Genomic DNA, 23,020 nt, shown 5'->3' with positions numbered 1-23,020 from the left:
GCTAGTTGGAATAATTTGCCTTCCTCTGTACCTTTGCAGTCGTCATCAAACAACGCAAAAACACTCAATTCTCAAACACACAACACACAATGGTTCACTACATCCTGTCCGAAAACGATCCTAGGGCTGCTGGTCTTGAAGCTCCTTACATCAAGTTGTACACTGCTGCAACTCCGAATGGTTTCAAGGTCACGATTTTGCTTGAGCTTCTCAAGCTAGACTACTACGTTCGTCCAATTGACATCATGAGCGGAGAATGTAAGCAAGATTGGTACCTAAAGTTCAATCCAAACGGAAGAATTCCATCATTGACCTACGTTGATGAAAATGGAGAAGCTATCCATATCAACGAATCGGCTGCTATCATGATGTTCTTGGCAGACAAATTCGACAAAGATTTTAAGTACTCTTTTCCTCACGGAAGCACCGAATATTACGAGATGCTTGAATGGGTGTTCTTCCAAATGGCCGGGTTGGGCCCAATGAAGGGGCAGTACCATTGGTTCAGCTTCTATGCTCCACAGAAGGACGAATTTGCAATCGAAAGATACCACAAAGAAACTTTGAGATTGCTTGGCGTTCTCGAAGAGAGATTAGAAAGAACCAAGACTGGATATTTGGTTGGTGATCATTTGAGTCTTGCAGATATCGTATCGTTTCCTTGGATCCATTTGAAGAGATTACAAGAGCTCGAAAACTATCCAAGATTGTCTCAATGGCTTGATAATATCTCCAAAATTCCAGGGGTTGAAGCTGCCTGCCAAATTCCAAAGCCTAAAGCTTCATGATTTCCCAGACTGCGTATTTTTGTTTAGCGTACGAATGTTATGTATACGAGTTATAATAATAGTAAAGGTGCTATTTGTCAGCCGAGTGGGATATGACATGTATGAGAGAGATTCGGGCTTGGCTTGTTTGCAGTGAACTTTCACGCAACCTTGTGTTTAACGCCAACATCAGGAGCTTTAGATGTAAGTGAATCGTCTATTACATTTATTTTGTCTATTTAACTTTTTATCTATAACCTTGCGATGTTTTTAAAGACCGTATTTTTTTACTCGGAAAGTAATTTATTTGTAAACTTGATCCAATCCAGCCCTTTGAATAATGCAGCTGCTAGTGGATTCAAATACAAACCGCCAAGGTTACCCATTTCCCAGCTTCTAATATCATAAGGTTTTTTCAGGTTGACTAGTCTAGGTTTCGAAAATTTAAAATAGATTAGAGGAATAGGAGCCTTATCAAAGTCTTCCTTTCCGGTCCTGGTAAACCCATTTGTAGATGCAACCATAAATATTGCAGAATTACCGTTCTTTTTGAAGTATTCTTGACATGAACCTTTGATCTCACGTATCAACTTGGGGTCAATTTTTGAAGTATCGAAGCATTTGCATTGAACAAAAAGTTTTAATACTTGATTAGACCTCTGCAACACTGGCTTCACCTTCTTAGAGTTGACTATCTCAAACTTTGTCTTCTTTTCGATTGGGGCATCAGAATTTTCATTGTGGAAAACGGAAGTTGGATCCCAGATAGCATTAATATCTATACCTTTATCGTTACTCCCCCCCTGATGTAGTGTGCTTCGTATTTTGAAGCTTTGCTCCAGACAATTTTTTACCTCGAGCTCGTATAGATTCCCCATAAATACACTAGAAGTTGGTTTCAGTAGTTTGTAGGATGCATATTGTAAATAAGATGTTGCGTCCGTGAATTTATCAAGCAAGTTTGAGTTTCCATGTAACTTGGGTGATACGACTTGTTTGGCATTTTTTCCTTTGGGTGGACGTCCTCTGGGTCGTTTGTTTTTCACGTCCTTGCTTGAGCTGTCTCTTTCTCCCTTCTGCTCAATCGTGATATCACCCTCTTGTTTCGTCAACGGTTTTTTTGTGTTCAACATACGTGAATGTTTCACGAGGTTGTTTATTCGGATAGCGTGGTGAATCCTGGTGAGACCGACGCCAGTGGATAATGGCACCTTTGCTGAGGTTTTCGGGAATATCAAAAGCTCTAGCATTAGCATGTTGTGAACTTGTTGTTCACCATGCAGAATATATATTCTGGGTTAACAGTTAGTCTAAAGATGTCTAATGCTGAAGAAAAATGTCAGGCCAAAAAGATAAACATTTTGAAATGTGTACGCGTCTCGGCTTTAGTGCTTCTGAAAGTCCTAAATTGGGTAGAATTCGTTATGTTGCCAACTTTGATCAAAGAAAAACCCCATTCAAAGTCAAACTTACGTTCTTAAACAAATATTTCTTTATGTATACATTTATACATGTTGGCTAGAAAGCCACGTTCCACAACATGGCAACAGGCACCAAAACGTGTCTTTATTTGGAAGAGTCCAGTTGAACTCTTAACGCTTGAATTTTCTTCTCGAGGTTACCAATCAACCTCTCAAACTCATTGTCCGACTTCTCCACCTCTTCTGCCGTCTTATTCAATTGGGCCTTCAGTTCTTGTGTGACTTCCGCAAAAGTTTTACGTGGCTGATCGTCTGATTCAGATTTTGAGACTATGCCATTCCGAGTTTGCTCATCTGACTTGTTGAGGGGAGTTGGAGCAGGCACAGAAATATTGTCAATTGATGTAGCAGAATCTTCTTCCTTAATTTTTGTGAGTGACTTCTTTGATTGTGTGCCGGAGGAGGACTTTAAAGCGTTGTCATCTTTCTCGGATGAATTGGGAACAGATTTAAGATGTAGATCTTCGGTAATGGAAGGCTTTTTTTCAACAGATAGACCGGCCGGTCTTGGAGGCTCTGCATTAGCCATTTTCTAAAAATGGAGAGGCTTGTATACCAAAGTTATGCCCAAAGTGGCGAAAGACGACAGAAGATAAAGCTTAAGTATGTCATGTGTAGGGTAAAATTTTTTGATATCGGAGCGAAGTGCAATATCAAATTCAAGCTAGACTGAGGTTCAGCTTTGGGAAGCAATGATTTTTCTGTTTTATTGCTTTGTCAAGGGCAAAAAGTGATTTTAATAGTCCCAGTAACAATCCACAAAATGGGGAGAAGCTCCGTGACTACACAGGAGAGAAGAAAGTCCAAAAATCAACTCAGGAGAGAGCGTGCAAAGCTACTGAAACAGCAGGACCTCACTTCTGCCACAAAGAGCATCAGTTCTGCCAAAGTACTTCCAGGACAAGTCAGAGTTGAGGACACAACTGCTCCAGCTTCATCAGCTGAAGATGCTGATACAGATGAGAAGAATGTGTTTCTAGAGGAGGCGTACAAGGATATATTTGAGAAATTCGATCTTTCGAAATTGCCCGATACGGAGCAAGAGGAGGATGATAAGCAAAGGACTGACAATGAGGTGAAAACAGAAAACCATTTGCTCATTGGAAGTGACGCTGAAGAAGAGGATGAGGATAGTGATGATGAAGGAAAGAGGCAAGGAAACGAGAAAAAAGAAGTAGTTAAAAGCGATACAAATAATGAAGTTGAAACTTCTGTTGAAGACAGTAATAATCTATCTAAGCGAAAGTTTAAGAAACTGTACTCGCTTCCTTTAGCTGTGCTCAAAGGCGAGTCCAAGTATCCAGAACTTATTGAGTGGATGGATGCCAACTCTCCAGATCCACGGTTACACATCTACTTGAAGACACTACCTAATTCTGTATCGATACCCTCACATTGGCAGTCGAAAAAAAGTTTTCTCTCTTCGAAAAGAGGAATAGAAAGGCCTCCATTTGAGCTACCAGAGTTTATACGAAATACAGGAATATTGGAGATGAGAAATACCGTTGAAGAATCTGAAAACGAGCAATCGACACTGAAGCAACGAATGCGTGAACGTGTGCAGCCAAAATCTGGACAACTAGACATTGACTACAATAAGCTACATGACGCATTTTTCAAGTATCAAAAAAAGCCACCTTTGTTGAAGTTCGGGGAATTGTATACTGAGAGTACAAACAATGATGATTTGGTTTTGAAGGAAAAGATCTCGCACTTCAAAGTCGGGGTGCTTAGTCCGAAGTTGAAACATGCATTAGGTATGGTTGACGAAAAAGGTACACTAATCAATCGTCTCCCTCCGTGGTACTACAAAATGAAAGAGATAGGACCACCACCGAGCTATCCGTATATGAAGATCAGCACTTCTGGTAAAATCTCTTTTGACAATCCGAACGAACTCAACATCGGCCCACCTATAACTACCGAGCATTGGGGGATGCTTGTGAACGACCTGGATGCCTCCGGAGACGATGAGCTAGACGAAAAGGATTTTCAAGAATCAAATAGTAACACACAGGCTAACAACGGGTTTGACCGTACAAAAGGCGATGTGCTTCTCACCGCCTTTGGCGAAGGCCCTGCCAGAAGCGCACCTTCTATCGGCCAGAACTCTCAGGCTGCAAACGATGGCAAACCGAAGCGGTTGTTCACCGTGCTCCAGAGTACCAGAGGCGGGAGCAACGACGGAGGCAACAACAAGAACAGCATCTTTGGTTCCCAGACCACTTCTTATAGAGTACCCCACTAAGTAAGAAAAACAAGGCTGTGTACGACATGGAAATTTTTTTCAGCTGATGAAAAGTAGAAGGAGAAGAACACTTTGGCTTTGGTATTTGTGTAGTTTTTATAACCTGTATAGTCAATGCAAAAGTAATAGTGCCACTTGTACACATCATGGGGAAGCGGTCACGTTTGGAGGATGATTCTGGCCCTCAGGAGGCAGAAAGCAGGATATCCAAGAGACTAAAGACTGAGAAAAGAGAAAAGAAGGAGAAAAAAGATAAGAAAGATAAGAAGGAGAAGAAAGACAAGAAGCAGAAAAAAGAGAAAAAGGAGAAGAAAGAAAAGAAGGAGACACATGAGAAAGCCGATGAAGTAGAGGAGATTGAAAAGGACGAACAAAAGGAAGTAAAACTGACCAAGAATTTTGCGATTCATGACCTGATCTCTGTCGAGCGTTCGATCTCATTGGTTCAAGAAAACCTCGCCAAGATCATGGAAATCACTCCAACAGCAGATGAGCTTTCTCAATATGTACAACATTTAGTGAAATCCACCAACAATGGCTCTTCTCAAGATAGCGGCGTTACTGCTAAGATATTGTTGTTGTCCAAATCTCACAAGATCCAACTGGCTGCTCAGTTGAAAACTCTTTATCAAGCTAACAAGCTCAGAATTTTTGACCAAATAATCAATTTCTCTGAAACCACCATCTTGAATTCCGCAGATGACGTCCAATTGCTACTGAAAGAGAGGAATAGAAAGGCACACGAAAAGGGAACCAGCACAGAGAAGAGATTTAACGAGAATTCAATTTTACCTGAGTTGCCAGTTCTATACGATTCAGTACTTGAGGCGAAGGTATTTATTCATAAATCTGCCACAAATAATGATATGCACTCTTCCAAATATGATCAGGTTCAGTGGAACAATGAACGTTTGGAATATTTAGGCGATGCAGTCCTTGAAACTATTGTCTCTGATATAACTGAAGCGAGATATCATGATTTTGATGAGGGACAATTGACAGTTTTACGTGCTACGTTAGTCAAAAATGAAACCATTGAAGTGCTTTCAAGAGCGTACAAGTTTCCTGAAAGACAACAAGAACTCTTGAAATTTCATGTCATCAAGACAGATTTGAATATTGACTCTAGAGTGGGAGCAAACAAAAGAATAGCTGATTTGTTTGAGGCATACATTGGTGCTATATTCATTGACAAGGGAAGAGACGGAAATGCCTATGATTTTATTAAGGCCTGGCTTGTGGATGTCTATGAGCCAATTCTAAATGAATTTGAATCTATCGATCAATTGAAATATCTCCATTTGAGCTCAGGTTTAGTATCGAAGTTACTTGGGAACGATTTTAATGGTAAGCCTTCTTCTCCTACAATTGCTGAGGATACGACTGTAGAATTGAAGGAAACAAAGGTAGCACAGCAACAAGAGCCAGTACAAAAATTCCCAATTACTATCACTTCTACCGAGCCTATAGATAAGTTGGCAAGGGGGAACCTTTATGCACTTATAGGATCTGCCAAATTACACCCAATATTCACACCGGTTAGATCATATCAAAGCACAGGAACACATTGTGTGGTGAATTGCACAATGGATGGTGAGCTTCTGGGAACAGGTGAGGGTAGAAATGCCAAAGATGCAAGTGCTCGTGCTGCAATGGCTGCTTTGCTAAATAAAGAGCTGATTGAGAAATATCATTTGATTAGGATGATGACTCCAAGAACAGAATCGGTTGTGAAGGCACCCGAGCTCGAGCAAAAAGTAATCAAGAAAGCACGTGCCTCTAGTCTACTGCAGATCCCCCATTTCATACCACACGCTGACATTTTAACACCCGATGCATCCGCCAAAGCGAACCTAATGGATTTACTATCTGAACAAAAAGTGTCTGCCGAAATAAAGTGTGAGCCAGATCAGGCCTCTCAAAGCATCTTGCCCATGTTCAAATCAACATTGAAAGTGAATGGGAAAAACGTTTGCGACTGCATTGAAGCAAGCAAGAAAAAAGGTGCCAACAAAGTGGCCCAATGGTTGCTAGACGAAATAGAAAAACATGGAAAGCAAGCGGTCTTGAAAGAGCTGGAATGAATTAGATCCAATAAATTTGAATTATGTATTAATTTTATAGAGGTAATATTATTAACAGCAATAACGATAGATGTTGTTTTGAGGGGAGGATTCGTATGTATAAGTTCGAATTACATTGAATAAACACAAATATAATAATAAATAGTTAAATAAATAATTGTAGAATATATATATACGTATGTGATAGACAAACACAAACAAACAAAAGGAGAATGGGAGGGGGGGAGGTGTTGGGGAAGATATGAAAGGCAGAAAATGAGTATCAAACCTTCTAATGAACATTCATAAATGCCATTGATATAAATTTATATGAAAACAGAAATGAATAATAATATAATTTGATTTTGCGCAAATAGATAACACAAAATAAAATACAATAAAAATAAAATAAATAGGTAATAGCCCCTTTTGGAAAGACTACCACTTGAGCAAATTGAAGAGTTGAGAAAAAAATGGAGGGGAATTAATGATATCGTTATTTTTTCTTCCTTACCTTCTTTAAGCCATACCTAAGTATTGATGTGCATTTTCATCGTTGACTTTATCAACAGTTGGACCGAAAGAACCAACACATTGTGCCATAGTCTTTGAGTTTCTGGAGATGACGTCAGTGAAATAGAAGTTTTTGATTGGGTTTTCCAACTTGGAACCAGTTGGCTTTGCACTTGGAATAAATTCGAGACCAAGCTTTGCAACTGCTGGGGAAACAGGTTCAACAGATTCAATTCTTAGAAGATGTGGAGCAATGGTTTCAATTCTTGAACGTAGGGCTCTGTCATCTTCGTATGGTAAACCGACGCCCAAGTACTCACTGAGTGCTTTGAAAATAGTCCAGTCTTCTCTAGCTGAACCAACAGGACCTGTTGCAGCAGTGGTCATTTGTGATCTACCTTCGGTGTTGACGTATGTGGCAGATTTTTCGGTGTATGCGGTACCTGGAAGGATGACATCTGCAAGAGAAGCACCAAGGTCACCGTGGTGACCGACGTAAACGACAAAGGCGTCATTTGGAATGGATTTTGGATCTATTTCATCGGAACCGAACAACACAATAACCTTTGGAACGACAGCCTTCACTGCAGGGTCTGCATTGTAGAAACCGATATCAAGCGCGCCGGCTCTGGAAGCTTGGCGATGTAGGAAACTCAAACCGTTCCATTCTGGGTTGATAAGGTTTTCCTTACCCCTGACGAAATCCTTTAAGACAGATTCCACGGCTGCGGAATCGGCGTTTTCCCAAACACCAGAACCGACAATTATCAATGGGTGCTTGGCGGATGCAAGTTTTTCTCCCAGTTTACCTTTGAGTGCGGTTTGTAGGTCTGTTGTGGTTTCACCTAATTGGTTCAAGTTGAAGGTCGATTCGAATTTTTCACCAACGTGATGGATTTCAACGTCATCGGATTCTAACCATCTTTCTCTGATTCTTGCGTTCAAGACAGCAGCCTCATGTCTTGGGTTGGAGCCAACAATCAAGATTTGGTCGGCTTCATCGATACCTTCGATTGTGGCGTTGAAGAGGTAGTTGGATCTGATGTCAAATGATGGCAAGTCGGTGACAGGTGCATCGATGGTCAAGTTTTCAGAGTCCAATCTGTTGACCAAGTCCTTAAGAGCAACCATACCTTCGACATCTACCAAAGGACCTGCGATTGCTTGAACTTCGTTCTTGGCAGGGTTGATTTTCTTGATCGAGTCGGCAACCAAGGAGAGGGCGCCATCCCAGGTGGCGTCGATGAACTTGTTACCCTGTTTGATCAAAGGCTTGGTCAATCTCTGGACCTTCAAAGCGTCACATGCGTATCTGGATCTATCACTTATCCACTCCTGGTTGACTTCTTCGTTCAGTCTAGGCAAGATTCTCATGACTTCCATGCCTCTAGCGTCAACTCTGATAGCGGAGCCCAATGCATCCATGACGTCGATGGACTCAGTTCTCTTCAACTCCCATGGTCTGGCCTTGAAGGCATATGGCTTGGAGGTCAAGGCACCGACCGGGCAGAGGTCGATGATGTTACCGGACAACTCAGAGTTGATGTTTCTCTCGACATAGGTGCCGATCTGCAGATCGTTACCTCTACCGGCGGTACCGAACTCTGGGGCACCGGCAACGTCGTTCAAAAATCTGACACATCTGGTACAGTGGATACATCTGTTCATGGAGGTTTTCACCAAAGGCCCGACGGCCTTGTTTTCGACAGCTCTCTTACCAGACACCTCGTGGAATCTACCACGGTCAGCACCGTACTTCAGGGTCTGTTCTTGCAAGTCACACTCACCACCCTGGTCACAAATAGGACAGTCCAACGGGTGGTTGGAGAGCAAGAATTCCGTTATACCCTCTCTCACCTTCTTGACCTTATCGGACTGGGTGAGGACAGACATGCCGTTACCCGCAGGCATCGAGCATGCGGCAGCCATCTTTGGCGACTTCTCGATCTCCACAAGACACATTCTGCAGTTACCGGCGACGTTCAATCTGTCGTGGTAACAGTATCTTGGGATGTAAACACCCGCCTTCTCGGCAGCCTGGATGATCGACGAGCCCTTTTCGATGGACACGGGGATTCCGTCAATCTTGAGCTCGACATCTTGCTTGGCGATCGAGGACTTGGCGAAACTTCTCGTTGCCTGCTTGGCAATCGACTTCGAGATTGCCAACTTGTTGAATGATCTTAACATCTTGAGGGTCGTTATTGTGCTTATAAGCTATGCTTCACTTGCTGTATCTGTTCGTTACTTTCAGCACTGGATATATATAGAGGTGTGTGTGTGGCGTGTATACGTGTGTGTGTGTGTTTCTTGTTTGAAATCGTGGCCGTTGGCTGTCTGCGATTCTTCTTCGAGTGCTACTCTGTTCTTGTGTCCAATACACGTTCGATTCGCAAGTATCTGTAGTTGACGACCAATGTGAACAACTTTCAAGAGTCCTTACCAGCAAATATCAGTGACGTACGTCCCGCACAATCTAAGCTGCAATTCCCAGATGGCTCTGCTCTGTTTCCTGAACACTGCCTTTAAAGAATAGCTTCAGAAGGGGTGCCCGCTGCTGAGCGCACACCGCAGAGGCACTCTAACAGCAAATCCAGACGTAGAAAATCTGCAATTGTAAGCAGAGGGGAAATTCCCCTCACTTCTCGCCAGCAAATTGCATCACCGCAAAGTAAGCAGCGTAAGCCGCGAAAAAAGGCAGGGTGAGCCGATCGGCCCAAAGCGGTTGCGCGCGGGAGTGTTAGAGGCCGGGTAACAGGTGATGAAGAGGAGTCGGGCCTGCTATTGGACGGGGAAGGAAGACGGAATGGCTAAAAGTACATTGCGGATGTGTCTATACGATACACAGGGGGGAGGCGGTGAGGCGTTGAAGCGGTCAGACGGTGCTGAGCTCCTCGATCTTGCGCCGCTTGGCGTGGTCGTCGGCAGCGTGGCCGTTGGACTCGAAGGGCGTGCCGGTGTCGTCGACGTCGACGTCAGCGTCAACGTCGGCGCTCTGCTGGCGGCTCGAGATGGCGCTGTCGGCAGCACTGTCGAGGCGGGCGCCGGGCTTCCTCTTGCGCTTGAACGCGTCCGGGCCCTCGACCTCCCGGGAAACAGCAAGAAGCAAGGTGGCGATTCTGCGGGCAATCTCGTTGGTGGTGCGTGACTTGAAGTAGAAGCAGTAGCGGAAGAGTTCCTCGCTCATGATGTCCTGCTTGATGAGGTCGTACAAGTGCTGGTTCGTGAGCCCGTACTCGTCGGCCTTGATCAACAGGTACCGATCCTCGACAAGGGAGTACATGCGCTTGGAGTTGTTGGGCGGGTACTGGATCGTGAGCTCCTCGATCGGGTACTTGACCTCCTTGATCTTGCCTCTCAAGATCTCGCTCTGCATCTTGCTCTTCTCCAGCTTGCGCTCGCCGATCTCGATCTCCTTCAGGTATCTCTCCCAGCCCTCGATCTCCTTGTGCCGTCTCCAAAACACCTCTCCATACCGACGCACGTCGTCCTCGTCCTTGCCCTTCACGTCGTTGCTGATCTCCTTGTAGTTTCTTGAGCCGTACTTGGCGCAGCCGTGGATGAACTGCATAAACTCTCTCTTGTTCCAATCTCCGAACCCTTCTTCAATCAACCTCCGCTTCTCCTGCATGTCCTCCTCGGTGAATGGCTCGCTCTCGTTGATCTTTGCCTGCTCGCTACTGACAATATCCTTGATCACGCTTTTCTGTTCCTTTTTATTCAACTTCTTGAACTCCTCGGGATCATACCCTTCGTACTTTTTGTTTTCAAAATCAAGGTCCTCTTCACCGACTCTGTAGTTCACCCGCTTCCTATACGCTAGCATCTCTTTCTCAAAGTAGTCGTTTAGTTTGAGATCGAAGAATTGAAAATCCATCAATTGGAACTGTTTCGGAGGCCTTGGTACACTAGGCTTCGTGCTGGGTGCTTTCATCTGGCTCATAACGTCCTTGTAATAACCATCTACACTATACTGATGCTCCTTCCTGACACGTTTCGAAGGGTTAAGGAAGATACCCACACCTTTCGATTTCTTTTCAGCGAAGTTCTCACCATTCCACTCGTAAGCCGACGGCTGTTCTCCATTGAAGTTCTGCAAATCATCAAGCCCAAGCTTCTCAAACTTGGCGTTCAGCTCCTTGGTCTTTTCTTCACCACGAGATAGGATGGCGTCGATATCATCATTCAACCCCATGGAGCCTTCGTCATTATCTAGTACTTTCTGAGCACCGTGCTGAATCATGTTAAGCAAGTCGTCCTTGTTATTGGAGCTGTCTTTTCTCTCGTCACTGTACCGGCTGCGTCCCTGCTGGATCACCAATTGATCCAAACGGAGTTTCTGCGCTGCTCTTTCAAGCACTTTCTCCTCGATTGCATTCTCGGTAACGAATCTAAATACCTTCACTTGTTTCTTTTGCCCTATACGATGTGCTCTGTCCATTGCTTGCAAATCTGCCTGCGGATTCCAATCTGAGTCGAACAAAACAACAACATCAGCAGTTGTCAAATTGATACCCAAACCACCGGCACGCGTGGTCAATAGGAATATGAATTTATCACTATCTGGAGCGTTGTAATCATCTATTGCACTAACTCTGTCTTCATGGTCTGTAGAACCATCGATTCTGCAATATTGATAATCACGCAAGTAACAGTAGTCTTCCAGAATATCTAGTAATCTACTCATCTGCGAGAAAATTAAAACTCTTGAGCCTTCTTCCTTCATTTTTCTCAATAGTTTATCTAGGACAACCATCTTACCGGCGTTGAGGACCAAGTGCTCACCATTGGTATAGGGCGGACCAGGTTCTGCACCTTCGAAAAGATACGGATGGTTGCAACACTTTCTGAGTTGCATCACAATGTTCAAAAGTCTCGTTTTCCCTTCACGTTTGCCCACTTGCCCATTGACTGCCTCGATATCCTTCTGTAAAAGGTTTCTGTACCACTTGATTTGCATCGCAGTCATTCCGACATAGACGTTGATTTCCTGCTTGGGCAACAAACTCTTTTCAACGTCGGCTTTTACACGACGTAAAAGGAAAGGCGATAGGATTTTACGAAGCTTATTAACTGCTTCTTTATCCCCGCCTCCTTTTACGCCATCCGTATCTGCTTTTCCGTTTCCTTCTTCGTCTTCTTGTTCTTCCCCGTTTTCATCATTTTTGCTCTCTGTTTTCTCAAACCACTCGTTGAAGATCTCATTGTCACCGAAAACATCAGGAAGCAAGAAGTTGAGCAACGCCCAAAGCTCGTGCAAATTATTCTGCAAGGGAGTTCCCGTAATAAGCAACCTATTTTTAGAGTAGAAAAGTCTGATGATTTGCGAGAGGGAGGACTGCTCGTTTTTGATTCGATGAGCTTCGTCAATTACCATGTATTGCCAGCGGAACTTGGATAACTTGGCCTTCTCACGGATGACCATCTCAAAACTTGTGATGCAGATGTCAAACTTTGCCTGGAGGAGAACGTTATTGATAATGTCTGCACGCTTCTCTTTATCTCCCTGTAGAACGACCACGTTGACGTCTTTAGTCCATTTGGCGAACTCTCTCCGCCAGTTGTCCAAGGTGGATTTGGGTACAATAACCAAAAACGGTCCGTCAATCTTCTTGTAGTAGCGCAAGTACCCGAGGAACGAGATTGTCTGCAAGGTCTTGCCCAAGCCCATTTCGTCGGCCAAGATACCAGACAACCTGTTGTCGTACAACGAGATCAACCAATTCAAACCCTGGATCTGGTAGTCACGCAACGTGCCGTCGACGTAGTTCGGGCTTTCGGAGAGAAAGCCAGTCGCCGACTCATCCATCTCGTCTTCTTCGTTGTTGATAAGTTCTGCGTCTTCCTCCTTCTCCGACTTCCGCTTCCTACGGTTGGTGGTAGAGGAGATGTTTGGTCCGGCAGAAGAGACGTTGCCCAGCTTTCCCGTGGCGTGTTTCTGGTCGATCTGCCGGACCATGCGGTGAAGGGCCTTGTCGTTTGTCGCCCGGGTGTCGATGAAGAACCGAAACAGGGGCGACAACGAAAGGAGGTACTGGAACCGTTTGGCGGCGTCCTGAGAATTGTGCTTCTTGTACTCTGTCTGCGGATCCGTGGAGAGCAGAAATCGCTTCAAACGTTGCTCATGTGTTTCGGTCGGGTCGATGGCGGTGGCGGTGCCATTGCTGTTGCTCGTCGTCCCGGGAACAGCCTCGGTGCTGGTCGTGTCGGTGCTGGACGGCATGTTGTCTGCAGACAGGTCTGGTCTATGCTGTGAAAGCTGGGGACTGAGAGGGACCGTGTAGTAGACACTAGAGACAGGATACAGTAGAAAGTAAAGAAGAGGCACCAGAGAGCCAGAGAGGAGAGGAAGGGCAAAAAAAAGAGAAAACCCGACCATTCAAACAGTCCTGTTTGAAGATACCGATCAATTTTTGAAAATAGTGTGTGGAGGATCCACCAACGCGTTCATTTTCCCAGACAACGGCCATTGCTGTGTCGAGGGACCCGGGCTATACAGTGTCTATACATCCGTCTGGACACGGCGGGCTATACATGCTGTGCTATACTATGTACAAGTTCCGAGCGGCGGCCCGGCGGCCTCACCTGCCGGCTGGGGCGTCCGGCGGACTACTGAGATAGTCCTTCTTGATCTGTTCGTAGTGCTTCATGTCTTTGTCGGAGAGCCGCTGGCCCGTCTCGACAAAGTTCCCGATAACCTTGTGGCCCTGCATGAACTTCGCCACACACCGGCTCGTGCACTCGGCCTCGCCCTTCGTGAGGTCGCCCTCCCCGTAGTCCAACGGGATGCACTTCTGGCAGCATGTCTTGCGGATTGTCGCCAGAAGGCCGTTCAGCCCGTCGTATTGGAACTCGGCGAGCTCGAGCCTCTGCTGCGACACGCCCTGCGGGGACACGCTGTTGTTGTCTATGAAAAACGACATCACCTATACTGGCTCTTTCTCTCGCTGTCTCTGCTTCCGTTCGCCCCTACTGCTGCCGTCTCTTCTCTGCTTCTCTACTGCATCTTCACCACCTCTCGAAGCCTGCAGTCTTGTCTCGTCTCGTCTCTGAGGCCGTGAAAAACTCAGCTTCGCGACCAGTGGGCACCCCCGGCGTTCCTCCGTGGCCTCGGGCATGTGCCCTCTGTGGAAATTGGCCCTCAAAGACCTACTGGAGAGCTCTGGCAGCCGATTCCGCCTGCATAGAAGCACCGTTCGAACCACTGTCTAGCACGATTTGTCCCCCGATCACACCTGCCACTAGCACAGACTCGCCGCCCCCTGCCCTCTACCTAGAACCGCTTTTGCTCAGCCATTTTTGCACATTTAGAATTCACAGGAAAAGAGAAGCCTGAATCATGTTTTAAATTCACTTCCTATAACCAGACAACGCTGAAAAAGGGGGATACTTCACCAGTCAGCCAGGATTCGGATCCTGGTCATATGGGCGATGAACTCACGTTTTCGCTCGACGACTTGCAGAAACGGGACATATTGGGCCGGTCGTTGCTACACTTTCTGGCCATCTCGAACGACGTGCCGAGCCTGGTCAAGGTGCTGAAGTTGATCACGAAGACCAACAACCACCACTGCTTGCTTGCCGAAGACGTAGAGAACCATTGGAATGTGCTTCACTTTGCCATCGACTCGTTTAACTTCGCTTTTGTGAAAACCATCTTGAACTTCAGCACTCCGGTGCTGGGGAAATTGCTTAAGCACAAGGATAAGAACAACCTCACCCCGCTGGATCTGCTGCAGACCTTCAAAACCACCTTCGACGCTTCCAGTAGCTTGGTGTACTCCATAGACCCAGAGGGTAATTACAAGTCGAGACCACGCATGGACCCGTCGTCCGCTGCAAGCCACTCATCATTATCGTCTTCCCTTATACTATCTCTTCCTAGCGGCGAGTTCTCAGAGATCAGTCTTACCGACAACTTATTCCCGCCACCCTCTCCAAATCCGTTGCTACCCTCCATAGTCTCCAAGTTCATGTCTTCTTCTACTCACTCGGCTTTGATTACAACAGCAGGCTACTTATACATTTCAAACCCTCAGCCGACTTTATTCAACTCCTCATTTTGCAGGATAAAGTTTTTTGACAACCTATACGAAAATGGAGAAAAGGTTACAGATGTCGCCTTGACTTCCGGTCATACTGTTGTCTTGACCTCCCTTAACAGAGTATTTGCCTTCGGCAATAATGTCAAGAGGCTGAACTTGTACCCAGCATCAAGCTCTTCCAGCAATTACCATTACTCTCAAGATTTACACTCCTTGATACCTATCTCCATCTCAGTGAAGAACAGATCCTCTTCTATATCTCCACCGACATCTGGCACTTTGCCCAGTGGTAACAACTTTAGTGCATTGGGCGCTTTGGGCTCATTTGCAAACCTAGATTCGAGTGCTGCAGATGCAGCTTTCAGCTTCAGAGGAGTTGCTGCTTCAAATAATCATACCGTGGTCTACTCCAAGCTGTCCCTCCATATACACGGTTTGAACCTTGGACAATTTGGCCCACTGACAAACTCGATACAGACTTCTAATAAGCCAGCTGAAAAAAATCAGGGCTTTTTATCGACTGCATTATCTGCTGTCGCTTCATCAGCCCATTCACCTTGGAAATACGAAGACGATCCTATACACCAAGTCGTAGCGCTTGATCTGGCAACTTTGGTAATCACCCAGTCCAGCTTAATACATGTTTACGTTGCTGGACTACACGTGAAAATTTCTTTACCCTTCAACAAAGACCTGAAGGATTCTTGGAATAAGTTCAAACCAAGAGTTTTGAGTATGCCGAGAAAGATTGTCAAAATGTTGGCCCCTTTGTCGCCAGATCATTTTAGTGGAGAAAAAGCCGTAAACAACTCGGCTGGAAATTTGCACTCAACCTATTCTGTTCTAACACTTTTGAATTCAGGGGAGGTTTATGTGTTTACATTCCCAAGGTACTCGTCCTCGAAAGACTCCTTCAAAGAATCTGTCAAGTTCACGTTGATATGGAACCCTGCTAGAACAGAAATGAGAGCTACGGATGTTTCTGTAGGGGCATTGGAAACTAACAATACGACGGGAATAGGTGCTGTATTGTGCACCCAAAGCGGAGAAGCATTCAAGCGTACCAAAACTAAATGGGTCCGAATCAATGATGTGTCAAAAATCAAGAATGTTGCTGTTGGATACGGTTTTCCAATTATAGGAAGTTTTAGTACCGATGATAATCAATTCAAGACGATATTACTTCGTCAAGAGGACAAGATGCTCAAACATGAAATTTTGCCTTCGAAAATAATTGTTGATTTTGCAAAGTTGTCACCTTTACAAGGACATCTAGGATTCAATGAAAGCGATGTGCCTAAGCAATCTGCAGGGTGTGATGTCGATTTCTTCTCGAGCTGTGAATATGGAGATACGGATACTTATGGAGACTATGACCACGATTTTTCAGATAAACAGATTGAAGATATCAAGCTTGGAATTAAATTCGAGAAGCATATCAATCCGCTGACCTATAAGCACAGGAAAATTTCACATGTCCCTTTTCTAGACTCAAAAGCTTCTGTTGATATAAGTATGGGGATACATGATTTTATTGATGAATCCATGCCTCATGTTGCGACTAAGTTTAGCAACTTCTATGATTACGAGGTTGCGGTGAAAAATCCAGCGGGTGACACACAACTGAACCTGTTTGTGCACAAGAAATTCTTGTTCAATCGATTGGGATTCAAACATTCAACTTACTCCCTTGAACGAAAAGATCTAAAGTTTGACTTTGGTGAGTCTAGCGCCACAATAATTGGAGATATGGACGTTAGAAATGTCGCTCTATTTCTTCATATGCTTTATACTGATGTTGCATATGATATATGGAATAACAGCGACCATGCATCAGCATCTTTGAAGACTGGATGGGACAGATTACTTTATTCATTCCCTACTGTAAATCTGGTGAAGGCCATTCGTGCGACATTCACTGATGATAGTACTGGTGACATTACTGTGAAATTATTAGATGGAGATGTTACCACAAACAGATACTTATTGTCATGCCGATGTGATTATTTCAAGCAATTTTTCACTGAATTCTGGTCTCAGTCGAACGTTCTCGACTTTTCTCATGTATCTAAATACACCTGGAGCTTGGTAATGAAATACCTTCGTGGTGATTCTAGTGATGAGATATTTTACAATACCATAAAGGAACTTGCCACGTGCTGTTCGGAGAACATATCTCAGAGATGCACAAACAAGAAAAAATCCAATAGACTTCTTCCTAAAGAAGAGGTGAAGGAAACTGGATTGCAATCATCCGATGATTTTGTCAATATAGTGCTAGAGGTATTGTATTTCTCGAATGAGTTATTATTACCTAACTTGCGAGAGCTCTGCGAACTCGCTATTAAGGACTGCATGAATTTTGATAATTACGATATATTTTTGCAACATGCGTTTATCTCGGGGTCCAAACAATTGTTTGCAAACTGTGGTTGGTTTATATTTAGCAATCTCACATTGTGCTATAAAGACCAACGTCTAAACGCAAACGTAATTGGAGAGGACTGTGCATGTGCCCTTGAAGCCAAGATCCATGAATTAGTGGAGATCTATATTCCAGACAGGAAGAAGCTCAAGCCTAAAAGTCCTTCACGCTCAAAACAGAGCTTGAGGAGGAAAAAACTTTCGATTGTTAATGAAAATGAGTATCACAATACTGCTTCATTTATCCGAAACACCGAACAGTTCAATGAATATTATTTACATCCATACCTTTGGGATGAGCATGGTATATCAGAAGACCAGATAATACTGCGTACTCCAATGAATAGAAGAAAATCTCAGACACCTATTTTCAAAAATCTCAGATCTAGTTCAACTTTTTTGAGTTCTCCAGTAGATGCAGCAGACTTTAAACAGGAGGGAAGCTTACCTCACATTGCCACAGGTTTAGCCTCAAGATCTTCGTCCAACGAGAGCGCCATTTCTGATGACTTCAACGATTCGTCAGAGGGGTTTATAGTGGTTCAAAAAACCCGAAGAAAGTCATCGTCCATACCAACACTGACCAACAGTGGTAGGTCCTATTCAAGTTCTTTGACTAGACCTCCGTTTGATGTTAATACAATGAGAAGGGAGAGTAGCGGAAACATTCTTACCAGCAAAAGCGTAAATGAACCTTGGAAAATCCTAAAACCAGGGACGTCAAGTGCAGATAAATCAGGGAGTGCAGGCTCAGATATGGGTATTAACAGCGTTGGAAGCTCAACAACCACTCTTGATGAAATCTTAACTAAATCAAAGTCAAACACAAAGCTGGATACGAGACCAAAGAGTAAGATAACGGCACCATTGCGTATTTCACAAAAAGAACGCAAACTAAGGGAACGGGAAGAATCTGAAAAAGCTGCCAAGGTTGATGGGAACAAGGGTGAGAAAGACCCCAAGAGTGGTAAAGCTCCTTGGGCTAGTTCGAGCGTATGGGGAATGAATGCACCAAGAGTTGTAGCAAGTAGTGACGACCCAGTCGCAGTTGAACTTCCTTCTGGCATTGTCCATGCAGAGCTGAATACTGCTACTTTACTTGCATCCAACAAAATGAACACCGTTCATTTCCCATCATTAGAAGAGTTGAGAAGTGTTAAAGTCAACGGAAAAGTAGCTAACGATAGTGTCTTTCCTGTTATCGGTTCCAATTCGAGCACCACGCTTTTAAATGATCCTGGTCATTATGACGGGTTCAATGGAGGTATGTCCGCTTCTTCTTCTATGAATTCATCGGCTGCTCTAAATATTGCAAAAACAAAGTCCTTAGAAGAAATAAGAGAGGAAGAAGAATTTGCCAAATGGTGGAAGGAAGAAAGCGAAAGAGTCCAAAGAGCACTCAAGCACCCCGAAGACACCAATACAAGGATTGGAGGTGGGCGCAGAGATTCGAACAGCAACAATAATGGTAACAGTTCCCGAGGAAACCGAGGAAACCGAGGCAATAGAGGAGGCAGAGGAAGAGGTGGAGTTAAGAACGGAGGACGAGGCGGAAGAGGGAAGTCCAAAGTTGGGAATAGATATGATGATGTTCAAGTTCAGATATAATCATATTTATGGGTGTGTATATATATAAAGAGAGACATTCGTAAGAGGTGCATTGTGAATTTATAAAGAAAAAAGAATGTATATACGATTCGGAATAGAATTATGAAATAGGAACAGGGGTAAGTTAAACATTAGGGGTTTTGAGATAGAATTAAAAAGAAAAAGAAAAGAGAAGTGGAAGATTTTTCTGTTTCTAGGACTGATTATTGTTATTGTTTGTTTTTCAAAATCGGGAATAACGTAGTAAAGATATGCAGGAAGAAAGAATGATCTAGTGAACGAGAAAAGGGTAAAAATCAGGCAGCCATCAAAAATATTATTTCGTGCCAGAAGAGGAGGTGCTGCCTTGTATCTGACGATTGACGTCTTCCGAGTCACGATTATGCTGTGAGTTTGTTGATAAAGTAACCTCAAATGATTCTTTAAATCTTTTAGGGACTGTTTTCGTTGTCGTGTTGACAGATTTTTCTATATCGTAGGCTTCTGCTATCTCATCATCTGAATAGAAAAGATCTCTTTTCTCCGAATCCAGGTTTGGATCTGTCTCCACATCGCTTTTCTTGTTCTTTGAATTGTTGATGCCATTTGGTTTAGGGTTGGCAAGGTTAGCCTTGCTGGTACCACCTTCAAACGTGATGTTGTTTATAACATTGTTCGAAATTGAGGAGGAGGAAAGGTCGTTCAAAGGGATTTGGTTTTCCAAGTCGTAAGGTGATGGAGAGGACATTGGATCGTTGAGGCCATCTACATCTGCAAAGAAGTCGGAAGGCTTTAGAGGATCCTCGTTCCAGATGTTGTGGAAAGAGAGGGAGTCGTAGTCCCATCTGCAGAAGCGGTCGTTGATCGGCAACTTTCCTCTCCATTTAACACAGGAGAAAAAGAAAACAGCCAAGCAGGAACCTGCGACGACATCGATGAAGTAGTGGTGGGTCAAGTACATGGTTGAGAACCATAACCAGATGACGTAGGAGATCCAGATTGGGGCTCCCTTTGGTAGTAGGTAAGTCAACCAAAGGGCGTCCATGGTCGAGCAGCCCGAATGCAAGGAAGGCATGGCTCCGAAGATGAGCGGGGAGTTTGTGAAACCCGAGGTGTACATGTCAAAGCCGAGCAAGAGGTCGATTCGGCCCAATCCTCCAGGCGAGCCCTTCATGGAGTAGTTTGCCTTTTCAAGCCCGTGGAGAACCTTGTACCAGGGAGGGGCGCAGGAGAAGACGATGTTCTGCACAAAGACGCCGGACAAGTTCATGAAGCCAAAGGACCAGCAGAACTGAGGCAAGGTCTGTGGGGGCGCAAAGACGAAGATCAAGAAGGCCACAACAAAGGGCAAGGCGAAGTGGATCAGGCCGTAGGGGAGCCACGAGAACACGTCGAAAAACGTGTTTGTTTTGGACGCCAAAATCTCGGACAAGTTGTCGCCAAAGAAGACGGTTTCCAAGATGGGCAAGACCTTCACGGAGATGGGTCTCTTCATCGAGAGCGGGATGAACTTGGAGTTGAAAAAGAGGAAAACCCACGCCAAGATCGGGAGGCCGTTGGTGAAGAACTGCGAGAACACCGGGGCAAAGTTGATGTAGACAAGCACCAGCACGACGACCAGCTTTGCCAGCAGCGGCACCTGCATGATGGAGATGGAGAACGTGAACACCGTCAAGATGAGCGAGAAGTGCAGGATCGTGGCCCAGCCGGCGTTCTGCACGTTTTTCGGCAAGTTTCTGATGTTGGGGACCGGGTTGAACGACGTTTCCAGCGCCGGCAATTGGTTTCTGCTGGCCCGGGACGCCTGAAAGGCGGACAAGAGTTGTCTGATCACGGCAGGTAGCGAGATCATCCTGCGTGTACGTGTCTTCGGCAACAACAACAACAACAACGGAGATGCGCAGATGCGGGGCGGAGGAACGCTTGAAGAGCTCGGTCGGGACTCCTTTGTAATCACAGGACGGCGGTCAGGTCGCAGGAGTACGCAAGTGCTGTCTGCACCTTCAAAACCCGCCTGCACACCTCCACACTCCCCACCCAAACAGCGCAGACAGGTGCTCTGCTCCGTCCTGTTCGGCTCCTGCCCGTCTCCCTGCCTCCTCGCTCCCTCTGTGGCGGCTGTTGTTGAAAATCTGCAGAGCCGGAAAAGAAGAGAAAAAAAAAATTCCTGAAAAATTCCGATCCAGCCTCCGCGAACCCGTACACCAGCGAAAAAGCAAACCACGTGATCTTCTGACACAAATGGGACACCCGTGCACCATAAAGCACGTGACATTTTTGTGAAAAATACACCTGTGCACCACCCGTGCACCATAATACACGTGACACTCACGTGACCAAAGCGCCGCCTGCTGCGCCACAGGCGTGTGTTGCCCCATTGCAGCCCCGCTGCCGCGCCACATGACTCTGGCTGCCGTCCACCCTGCTATTTTTTTTTTGACACAATTTTCATCCGCTCTGTTTGGCCTCGGTGCGACCCACCTTTTCTTCCCGCACACAGTGGAGGGAAAAACTAATTTTCCTCAATTTACCCTTTTCAGCCATAGGTCGGCCCGCCATTAATTGGCCAGCATAGAGGAGCTGTCACACCCTGTCTCAGACAGCGGCGTCCTGCCACAGTATCTCAGTAGGCGTGTGTGTGTGTTGGTGTGGGTACTTGGTGTGTGTAGCTGGTGTCGGTGTTTGTGATCCAAGACCGTTTCTGTATCCAGCGTATCTGCGTGCCTCCGCTTGCTTGGATTTGCGTGAGCCGAATAAGCCTGTCCAGACGAAAACAGTCAGAGCCACTTGTGCAGACACTTCGAAACGCCAGCGGCCTGCCTTCGGTCCTCTTTTTCCTAGCGCCAGCCCCCCACCCTAGACACGGTGCCTGTGTTCCAGCATGAACAGCAACAACAGCAACAACATATCGAACTTGTCTGCCGGCTTGCGAAACATCCATCTCTCTGCGTCGGACCACCACATCGACAACGAGGGGAACTTCTCTGCCAACCCGGACATCAACAAGCAGCAGCAGCAGCAGCAGCAGCAGGCAGAGACGGAAACCTCAGAGTTGCGGGAGTTCTTCAGCAACCCGACCCCGACAGATGGCTTCTCACTAATAACCCACCGGTCGGCGCCAAACGGGTTCAAAATCGCCATCGTGCTCTCCGAGTTGAACTACAACTACAGAACCATCCACCTGGACTTCAACAAGAACGACCACAGGCTCCCGCAGTTCCTCCAGTTGAACCCTAACGGCCGCGTACCCGCCTTGATCGACCACACCGTGCCCAACCTGAACAACGTCTCCTTGTGGGAGTCGGGCTCGATTATCATCTACTTGGTCAACAAGAAATGCAAGGAGGACAACAACGTCTGCCCGCAGATCTGGTCCAACAACCTTATAGAGCAGAGCCAGATTCTGTCGTGGCTCTTCTTCCAGACGTCGGGCCATGCGCCGATGATCGGCCAGGCTCTCCATTTCCGCTACTTCCATACCATCAACGTGCCCTCCGCAATAGACAGATACACCGACGAGGTGAGACGTGTCTACGGCGTTCTGGAAATGGCCTTGAGCGAACGCAGAGAAGCCCTAATCATGGAGCTCGACTCCGAAAACGCAGAATCCTACTCCTCGGGCCTCACCCCGCTGAGCCAGTCCAGATACTTCGACTCGCCCGTCTGGCTAGTTGGAGACCGTTGCACCATTGCGGATCTTTGCTTTGTCCCCTGGAATTACGTCGTCGACAGAATAGGCATCGATCTAAAGGCAGAGTTCCCCGAAGTTTATAAATGGACCAAAAGAATGATGCGCCGCCCGGCAGTCGTACGTGCCTTGACTGAGGCATGAGTTGGATCGCAGTGAGTGTTCAAGACCCCCTGTTCTCTCTCTTCTCAACTATCTAACTAT

At 45.5% G+C, this 23,020-nt stretch overlaps 10 protein-coding genes across 10 annotated transcripts; 5 read left to right on the top strand and 5 right to left on the bottom strand.

Annotated features, from left to right (window-relative positions):
* Positions 1-22: 22 nt before the first annotated feature.
* Positions 23-1,050, top strand: PICMEDRAFT_16172 (hypothetical protein). The gene has a single exon (XM_019161116.1). The coding sequence runs from the start codon at positions 90-92 to the stop codon at positions 786-788; it is 699 nt and encodes a 232-aa protein (XP_019017370.1). The 5' UTR covers positions 23-89; the 3' UTR covers positions 789-1,050.
* Positions 1,051-1,054: 4 nt separating this feature from the next.
* PICMEDRAFT_72339 (hypothetical protein) lies at positions 1,055-2,023 on the bottom strand (the record flags this gene model as incomplete). The annotated part of the gene is made up of 1 exon (XM_019164163.1): positions 1,055-2,023. One exon carries the CDS (start codon positions 2,021-2,023, stop codon positions 1,055-1,057), a length of 969 nt encoding a protein of 322 aa, XP_019017369.1.
* A 141-nt stretch (positions 2,024-2,164) lies between these two features.
* Positions 2,165-2,814, bottom strand: PICMEDRAFT_16170 (hypothetical protein). Its single transcript, XM_019161115.1, has one exon. The coding sequence runs from the start codon at positions 2,775-2,777 to the stop codon at positions 2,334-2,336; it is 444 nt and encodes a 147-aa protein (XP_019017368.1). The 5' UTR covers positions 2,778-2,814; the 3' UTR covers positions 2,165-2,333.
* Positions 2,815-2,977: 163 nt separating this feature from the next.
* On the top strand, positions 2,978-4,849 carry PICMEDRAFT_16169 (hypothetical protein). The gene has a single exon (XM_019161114.1). The coding sequence runs from the start codon at positions 3,012-3,014 to the stop codon at positions 4,494-4,496; it is 1,485 nt and encodes a 494-aa protein (XP_019017367.1). The 5' UTR covers positions 2,978-3,011; the 3' UTR covers positions 4,497-4,849.
* PICMEDRAFT_16168 (hypothetical protein) lies at positions 4,619-6,706 on the top strand. The gene has a single exon (XM_019161113.1). It carries the CDS (start codon positions 4,643-4,645, stop codon positions 6,578-6,580), a length of 1,938 nt encoding a protein of 645 aa, XP_019017366.1. The 5' UTR covers positions 4,619-4,642; the 3' UTR covers positions 6,581-6,706.
* Positions 6,707-7,078: 372 nt separating this feature from the next.
* Positions 7,079-9,262, bottom strand: PICMEDRAFT_72335 (hypothetical protein; the record flags this gene model as incomplete). The annotated part of the gene is made up of 1 exon (XM_019164162.1): positions 7,079-9,262. One exon carries the CDS (start codon positions 9,260-9,262, stop codon positions 7,079-7,081), a length of 2,184 nt encoding a protein of 727 aa, XP_019017365.1.
* A 685-nt stretch (positions 9,263-9,947) lies between these two features.
* On the bottom strand, positions 9,948-13,995 carry PICMEDRAFT_72334 (hypothetical protein; the record flags this gene model as incomplete). Its single annotated transcript, XM_019164161.1, has 2 exons — positions 9,948-13,269; positions 13,658-13,995. 2 exons carry the CDS (start codon positions 13,993-13,995, stop codon positions 9,948-9,950), a joined length of 3,660 nt encoding a protein of 1,219 aa, XP_019017364.1.
* Positions 13,996-14,287: 292 nt separating this feature from the next.
* PICMEDRAFT_16165 (hypothetical protein) lies at positions 14,288-19,199 on the top strand. The gene has a single exon (XM_019161112.1). The coding sequence runs from the start codon at positions 14,497-14,499 to the stop codon at positions 19,147-19,149; it is 4,653 nt and encodes a 1,550-aa protein (XP_019017363.1). The 5' UTR covers positions 14,288-14,496; the 3' UTR covers positions 19,150-19,199.
* PICMEDRAFT_16162 (hypothetical protein) lies at positions 19,100-21,231 on the bottom strand. Its single transcript, XM_019161111.1, has one exon. It carries the CDS (start codon positions 20,978-20,980, stop codon positions 19,466-19,468), a length of 1,515 nt encoding a protein of 504 aa, XP_019017362.1. The 5' UTR covers positions 20,981-21,231; the 3' UTR covers positions 19,100-19,465.
* A 778-nt stretch (positions 21,232-22,009) lies between these two features.
* Positions 22,010-22,960, top strand: PICMEDRAFT_72331 (hypothetical protein; the record flags this gene model as incomplete). The annotated part of the gene is made up of 1 exon (XM_019164160.1): positions 22,010-22,960. One exon carries the CDS (start codon positions 22,010-22,012, stop codon positions 22,958-22,960), a length of 951 nt encoding a protein of 316 aa, XP_019017361.1.
* Between the last annotated feature and the right edge of the window lie 60 nt (positions 22,961-23,020).

This window comes from Pichia membranifaciens (genome assembly GCF_001661235.1).
Source record: "Pichia membranifaciens NRRL Y-2026 unplaced genomic scaffold PICMEscaffold_3, whole genome shotgun sequence".
Taxonomy (NCBI): domain Eukaryota; kingdom Fungi; phylum Ascomycota; class Pichiomycetes; order Pichiales; family Pichiaceae; genus Pichia; species Pichia membranifaciens.
The sequence above is the reverse complement of the archived record's forward strand: the minus strand, read 5'-3'. Positions and strand labels throughout refer to the sequence as shown.

Coding starts and splice junctions, on each gene's coding strand:
- PICMEDRAFT_16172 (XM_019161116.1), top strand. CDS start 90: ATGGTTCACTACATCCTGTCCGAAAACGATCCTAGGGCTGCTGGTCTT.
- PICMEDRAFT_16170 (XM_019161115.1), bottom strand. CDS start 2,777: ATGGCTAATGCAGAGCCTCCAAGACCGGCCGGTCTATCTGTTGAAAAA.
- PICMEDRAFT_16169 (XM_019161114.1), top strand. CDS start 3,012: ATGGGGAGAAGCTCCGTGACTACACAGGAGAGAAGAAAGTCCAAAAAT.
- PICMEDRAFT_16165 (XM_019161112.1), top strand. CDS start 14,497: ATGGGCGATGAACTCACGTTTTCGCTCGACGACTTGCAGAAACGGGAC.
- PICMEDRAFT_16168 (XM_019161113.1), top strand. CDS start 4,643: ATGGGGAAGCGGTCACGTTTGGAGGATGATTCTGGCCCTCAGGAGGCA.
- PICMEDRAFT_16162 (XM_019161111.1), bottom strand. CDS start 20,980: ATGATCTCGCTACCTGCCGTGATCAGACAACTCTTGTCCGCCTTTCAG.